This window comes from Pistacia vera, unplaced genomic scaffold, assembly GCF_008641045.1.
Source record: "Pistacia vera cultivar Batoury unplaced genomic scaffold, PisVer_v2 Contig639, whole genome shotgun sequence".
NCBI classification, from domain to species: domain Eukaryota; kingdom Viridiplantae; phylum Streptophyta; class Magnoliopsida; order Sapindales; family Anacardiaceae; genus Pistacia; species Pistacia vera.
Genome location: NW_022196489.1, coordinates 139253 through 146885, shown reverse-complemented (window position 1 = coordinate 146885; position 7633 = coordinate 139253). Strand labels below are relative to the sequence as shown.

At 35.4% G+C, this 7633-nt stretch overlaps 1 protein-coding gene across 1 annotated transcript; it reads left to right on the top strand.

The window, feature by feature from the left end:
- Window positions 1-602: 602 nt before the first annotated feature.
- LOC116111468 (pentatricopeptide repeat-containing protein At2g41720) lies at window positions 603-7432 on the top strand. The gene is made up of 10 exons (XM_031397640.1): window positions 603-1109; window positions 1645-1817; window positions 2096-2201; window positions 3153-4262; window positions 4368-4473; window positions 4568-4772; window positions 5317-5449; window positions 5811-5915; window positions 6618-6738; window positions 7232-7432. The coding sequence occupies exons 1-10, from the start codon at window positions 729-731 to the stop codon at window positions 7315-7317; spliced, it is 2526 nt and encodes an 841-aa protein (XP_031253500.1). The 5' UTR covers window positions 603-728; the 3' UTR covers window positions 7318-7432.
- Window positions 7433-7633: the final 201 nt, after the last annotated feature.

Sequence of the window (7633 nt, the reverse complement as noted above, 5' to 3'; positions counted from 1 at the left end):
AAAAATGTGAGAATTTAGGGCCAATTTATAGGAAAAAATGGGAAAGAAAAATGATGAAAAAGACCCCTCCAACGGTTATATTTCAAGGGTAAAGGGGTAATTTGAAAAATAAAATAAAAATTTTTATTTTTTTATTTTTTTCGGCCAAGTGGGTTGTAACATACAACCTGCCGGGTTGCACATAACCAACTCGGCGGGTTGCCGGGTCTCTTGCAAAAGAGACAAAATAGTAACCCATTGGGTTACGGGTTGCCATTGTACAACCCGGCCCGCCCGGGGGTTGCTGCCAGGTTTAATCTACATTTTTTTGGGGCTGGGTTAGGGTTGACCCGCCTAACCCGACCCAAAATTTCCACTTCTATCCACATGTAGAAACTAGAATCGGAACTGTATAGTATCGATTCCAAAAAAAAGAGAACCGGAATCTACCAATATAGTATCAGTTTCAAATAAATTTTGATTCTGATTTTGATTCTATCCATAAATTTCGGTTCTACTTGTTATCCATGCTCACCCCTGGAGGGGTACACTAGTTTTTTATTATCACACTGTGTAGCTCGATGGTTTCCAATATCTGGGTGCGGTTAAATTTAACCCGTTCGGATGAGTAGTAGATGCGTTCAGTTATTTGTTTTTAGTTTGTGAATTTAACAGATGAGAGTTACAAAACCCTGCAAAAATGGAGGTTTAACATTATCCACTCACTACTCTCTCAACATTCTCCCCAAATGGCAATTGTAAACCACCACTCCCCTCTCTTTACACTCACCCACTCGCCCGACTCAGCTCACCCCAACTCATCCAAACCCTTTACAGTCCACTGCAAGAAGAAACCCGACTCCCCCGCGCCCTTCGAGGAGTCAAAGTCAGGTTTCGTGGACTACGACAGAGGCCAACACGAGGTCTACACTCGAGTGAGCGGACTTAGAAAATCCGACATACCCAAACGGTACCGTCTAAGAGTTGAAAGCGACAGGTTCCAGAAGGACTGGACAGTGTCTCGAGTGGTTGAGAAAGTGTTGGAGCTCAATCATTGGGAAGATGTTGAAGGTGTTTTGAACCGGTGGGTCGGCCGGTTCGCCAGAAAGAACTTCCCTTTTCTCATTAAGGTACCAAAGTTCAGTGCATCACTGTTATATTTTCTAAGGGTACTTTTTTTATTGAATGCAATGATCCCTATCTTCAAATTAAGCTTGGGAAGAGCTAATCTTGCAGGACAATGTTACTGGAAACAAATTGCTTGGATAATCTTTGATTTTCTGCTTGGCTCAAAATAAACATTTAACGATATCGAAATTGCGGTCTAATTCATATTTTTATAAGTTTTGAGATGGGATGTTAAAAAAATTTGATTGCACGGTAATGTTACTGGGATTTTTATCCCAGTACCTGACTTATCCTTGTGATGAAAATTTGATCTTAAGCTTAAGTATTTTTAAAGTTTGGAACAATTCATGTTATACTGTTTCTGCATTTTTGCTATAAAATATATGCAGATTCTTGTAAGGTATTCTGTGCAAGGTACTGGCTAAAGAATTGTGTTGTAAAGATAGAATTTTTTTTTTTTTTTTTTTAAATTTTCCCCCTTACTGAAGTTGTAGCAAGTGACTGAGTTTCTCTTGTTGTGTCTTTTGCTTGTAATAGGAGCTAACACAAAGGGGTGCCATCGAACATAGCGTTCAAGTTTTCAATTGGATGAAAAATCAGAAGAACTATTGTGCGCGAAATGATATCTATAATATGATGATCAGGTTGCATGCTAGACATAATCGGACAGATAAGGCACGAGGATTGTTTTTTGAGATGCAAGAGTGGAGGTATGCTAATTACTTTTGGACCATGTTTTATAATTTACAAGGTATATGAAAGCTAGTAACTGATATCTGGGACTGATGGATGTAGCTATAGTATGTTGAACTTGGTGTTAATGTTTTAGTCTGATATTAAGCTTCTTTTCTTGGTGACTTAATATGATTTCTGAAACCTGATGGAAAGGATTCTTCTTAAGTTGGAATGTTTGATAGCTTGTGTGTCCCAAAATAATCTTGGTTTATCTGTTGATATATTTATTCCCTTTTTTTTATTCTCCTGCTAGGTGCAAGCCCAATGGTGAAACATACAATGCCCTTATCAATGCACATGGTCGGACTGGTCAATGGCGTTGGGCGATGAATATCTTTGATGATATGTTGCGTGCTGCTGTGTGTATTCTTATTTTCCTTTCCTAATCAATCTTTGTGGATCTGACTTGATGTGAGCTTCCTTCTTTATCTTTTCATGTCACAAATAGCATGTGCAAAAAAAAAATTGGAGATTGCCTGGCACCTTTGTCATTACGTAGTGATTATTGCAGCTGTTATAATTTCTGGATTATATCTGTTTTATAAAAATGGTATGGTGTGCAGTGGTCTTTTTCCAACACTTAACTAGAAGATGTATCTTGCATGATTTTTTATTGATGAGCTTGGAGATTCTCAGTTTGTGTTTGTAGATTGTTATGGAATTACCTGAAAAATCTGTATGATTGATCCCTTTATTTTGAAGATTCTGGCTCCTTCCTGGAAAATATGTTTCTAAAACCTTAATTCTTATCTTCAATATATCTTTGTTGTATTCTCTTTGAAGGCACTTATCCAACACAATTGCTCTTCTTTCTTGATTTATTTGCTTTTCTTTTGCAATACTGTGATACAAAGTGAACTTTATATTTGAACTATCTTACCTTGGGATGCCATATATAAGATTAGTAATTAGAACTGATGTGGATTACTGCTGTGTGCTAGTTGATGTTATAGTAGGTGCTGCAAATGTATCCTTGTCCATCTCTTCAGCCTGTTACTTGGTTTTAAAAGCTTTGATTTCAACTTCAACCACATCATTGACTAATTAATAGTAATCTTATATTTTTCTAGAATCAATCTTAGTTACATATCGTGGTGTACTTTAATGATAATATTTATCACTTAATAACTATATGAATACAATTTTATCATTAATAATATGAATGTTTTAACTTTATGTGTACTCATTTTGCTGAAAAACTAATTCTTCAGCATATGGCATCATTGATTTCTCTATTTATTTATAATATTTTCTTAGGCATTATATGTTGTTTCTATAAGATATATCTGTGCCTTAATATTTGTATGCAGATCCCTCCTAGTCGATCAACCTATAACAACTTGATCAATGCTTGTGGATCTAGTGGAAATTGGAGAGAAGCCCTCAAAGTTTGCAAGAAAATGACGGAAAATGGAGTTGGGCCTGATCTGGTGACTCACAACATTGTTTTGTCAGCATACAAGAGCGGGGCTCAATATTCAAAAGCTTTGTCTTACTTTGAACTAATGAAAGGCACACACATTCGTCCTGATACAACCACACATAATATTGTGATATATTGCCTAGTAAAGCTTGGACAGTATGATAAAGCTATTGGTTTCTTCAATTCCATGAGGGAGAAGAGATCAGAATGTCACCCTGACATTGTGACATTCACCACCATCATTCATTTGTATTCTGCGAGTGGGCAAATTGAAAATTGTAAGGCTGTCTTCAGTACAATCCTTGCAGAAGGCTTAAAACCAAATATTGTTTCATATAATGCTCTGCTGGGTGCATATGCTTCACATGGAATGAGTGAAGAGGCATTATCAGTTTTTAATGAGATGAAGAGAAATGGTTTTCGCCCCGATATTGTATCTTATACATCTTTACTCAATTCTTATGGAAGGTCACAACAACCCAGGAAGGCTAGAGAAGTGTTTGACTTGATAAAGAAAAACAATTTGAAGCCAAATCTTGTTAGTTATAGTGCACTGATTGATGCTTATGGGTCTTGTGGGTTGTTAGCTGAAGCTGTGGAAGTATTTCGTGAAATGGAGCAAGATGGTATTCAACCAAATGTTGTTTCAATATGCACCCTCTTGGCTGCCTGTGGTCGAAGTGGTCAAAAAGTGAATATTGATGCTGTACTTTCAGCAGCTGAGATGCGAGGCATCAAATTGAATACAGTTGCATATAATTCAGCTATTGGAAGCTATATGAATGTTGGGGGGTATGAGAAGGCTATAGCCTTATACAAATCTATGAAAAAACAAAAAGTGATGCCTGATTCTGTTACCTATACTGTCTTGATAAGTAATTGCTATAAATTGTCCAGATATGGTGAGGCAGTTGCATTTCTTGATGAGATGATAGATTTAAAAGTACCTTTGACCAAACAGGTGTATTCATCAGTGATTTGTGCGTACAGCAAACAGGCAAGAGCTTTGGCAAGATGTTCTTCTTAATTTGCATTCATGTGACATAAGGAAATCTGATTTCTTTTTTTGCTCTTTCTCTTTCTCTTTAATGTCAAAATCTAGGGTCAAGTCACAGAAGCAGAGTCCATGTTTAACAAGATGAAGATGTCTGGTTGTTTTCCTGATGTTATTACCTATACTGCAATGGTACATGCATATAATGCTGCAGGTGAGTTTGTATGTGAAGCCACTATCTTGATCAACCGACTCAAATAAGATAACTTCTATCCTGAATTTTTTATTTCTCTCCTTTTTAATTTCAGGGGATTGGGAAAAGGCATGTGCACTATTTCTTGAAATGGAAACAACTGACATCCAACCAGATTCTGTTGCGTGTTCTGCACTGATGAGAGCTTTTAATAAAGGAGGCCAACCATCCAAGGTTCTTGTTCTGGCTGAGTTTATGAGAGAAAAAGAAATCCCCTTTAGTGAGGCTATATTATTTGAAATGGTATCAGCTTGTAGCATGTAAGTTTCATAAATTTTATATATATCTAACCGTGTATGTATGAGCAAGAATGTGTTAGTTTTTCTATTTCTCTCATCTTTTTTAAAAGTGTTTGCTCTTAGATTTAATAATTTTGTACATCCTTGCTGGACTTTTCTCTGAAGAAATACATTATAAACAGTCTTCAATATTTGGAGGGTACTCATGTGGATAAATACATTGAGACTGGATATTTTATCGATGCTTAAACCATAGATAACACTAATCACAAAAGAGGGACCTAACACAGTATCAGCTGCTAATAGTGTCATATATGCAAAGAACATAGTATCTTTGCTTCATTTGTTTCCAGTTCTTCTATCATAATTTCTTGCATGGATAGAGGTAGCTCTGAATTGTTTTCAATTATATGTGCCTCATGATAAGAAATTATCCATTATTAAATTCTCCTCCGATATTGATTCTAATTTCATGTGCTCTCATGTAGTTCTGCTTTTATGGTACTGATTAGTGAGTCAATGTCTGTTGTCTGCTTGGAAACTAACCTGTGAACTTTGGCTGTAGATTACGAGATTGGAGGACAACAATTGACCTGATCAAACTGATGGAACCATCACTCCCTGTAGCTTCAATTGGACTTATGAATCAGCTTTTGCATCTCCTTGGAAAAAGTGGGAAAATTGAGTCTATGATGAAGGTACTTAAATTTTTTTTTATAACAAGTTCAAGATAATTGATTTTTCTTTCTTTGCTCTGTGCTGTTGGAGAATATCATTTTAGCATTAAGCTTTCCTCGTTCATGATTTTCCAAACTCTCCGACTGAGGTAGTTAGCTTATAACTGTTTTCCAAGTTGTTGGCACTAAGAGATTTGAACCCGTGACTTCTTTGGTTGAACCAATGGTCTTAACAACTCACACCTATGCTTGGGTTTGCATCAAGAGTGAGATAAGACCCTTAAGAACAGGAATTGGTGTGATTAAGTTTAGAACAACGTTTGTTAATACATTTCAAATTCTAATTGTGTTCAACAGTATTTTTTTTCTTTTTACCATGCAGTTATTCTTTAAGATGGTAGCATCAGGTTGTGAAGTCAACTTCAATACTTATTCCATTTTGTTGAAAAATCTTTTGGCTGCTGGAAATTGGAGGAAATACATTGAGGTAACTTTTTATTTTTTATTATAGCTATTATTTATCTTTTTTTATTTTTGGTGGGTGGGGGAAGTTAATGCCGTAAATAGTATGAATTTATCTTTCTAGTAGGACAACTAACATGCTGATTGCATCGTTAGATGTCTTTAATTAAATAAAGGAAGGCTGCGTGTATCTGTATGCCTTACTGCAGTAGTTGGAAGTAATGCATTTTCAGCAATTAAATTGATAATTCTTTTCAAAATTCAATTAGTCAGTTCAATCCTTGTAAGTGAAAAGGAGATGACTATTTTTGGTTTTTTGTTGCTTTAGTTTCATAATTATATTGTTAACAATGAATTTTTTAAAGCACAATTGCTTTAAACTTAATATGAAGCTTTAATATGGAATTTGCTTGATTATGTTTTTGAAGACTATTACATTATATCTATTATAAAAGTATTCCTTTCTGTGCCATGTTCATCATAAACATGCAAATGGGAAAGTACTTATTAAAATTTATTGCAAACTATACAAAAGTGAAGCATACTGCTCCTTTTAATCAAAAATAAATAAATAAAGAAAGAAAAATACATTTTATTTTGTTTGTTTCCGTGGCTGATGGAGCTTGAGGATATTGCCACGCAAGTTCTGATGTCATTTCTTTCTGGATGTACTTACATGCTTAGATGAAAATTGTGCCTTGAAAACCTGAGCTAATCTTTTATGCAGGTCCTGCAATGGATGGAGGATGCTGGAATCAAACCTTCTCATGGAATGTTTCGTGATATATTGTCTTTTGCACAAAAAAGCGGTGGGATGGAATATGCATCTATCATTCAAGAAAGAGTTGGTAAGCTTATAATTTATTTCTTGCAGTAGAATCATATAATTTTGGTGTTAAGTGTTCTGTTTGCCCTATTGATGTGAGACATCCTGACTACCCTGTCCTCCCCCAGTGCCCTAATTTCTGATGAATTTCTTTTCTTTTTTTCCTTACAATTGGGGTGTTTATTTGAACATAAAAGTGGATTTTATACAAAACTTTAGTGAGTTTTTTGGAGACAAGATTTTGTACAAAACTTTAGTGTATAATTTACATGAAAATAATTCCTCATGTTTGTATGTCACTGTCCATTGATGAACAACATTACACATCTCCATGTAAAAACTTTACGTTCGACCCTGGTTGTACAACCCAAAATTCATGTAGAAGAGTGTCTTAAATCCAGGAAAACCACAATTTCAACTTCTGAGATGAATGACTGTGTTGCCAAGAGAGCATTTGTGATTTAAATGAAAAAGATAAAATCACGACTAACATTACTTTCCTTGAAATTATGGAGAATCGTTGAAAAGGATATCTGGAGAAGGAGACTTTAGCCGAGAATCTGTTTGTCACACTCCTTCCACCATCGCAGCTGAACAATAGAATAATAGTAAGGCTCAATCTGCAAGAGTAGCTGATACCAGTTACATGTAATTTTTATTTCTGATTTGTTAGAAAGATTATACCCACAATTGTATTATATTATCCAAGTTTCATTTTCTACAGTTTCATTTTTTTTTTTTTTTGAATTTCTTTTGTAATTTGTATATGATCAAAAGAAGAGTTAGATTTAAGAGCTGTGGGAAATACTTGAACTACTTGTTCAGAAAACAAACCTAGCTTCAAAGCACTGTTTTAAAACCTGGACCGGACCGGTCGGTTCGATTGGAACCTAGGTTCAACTCCAGTCCGGGTTAAT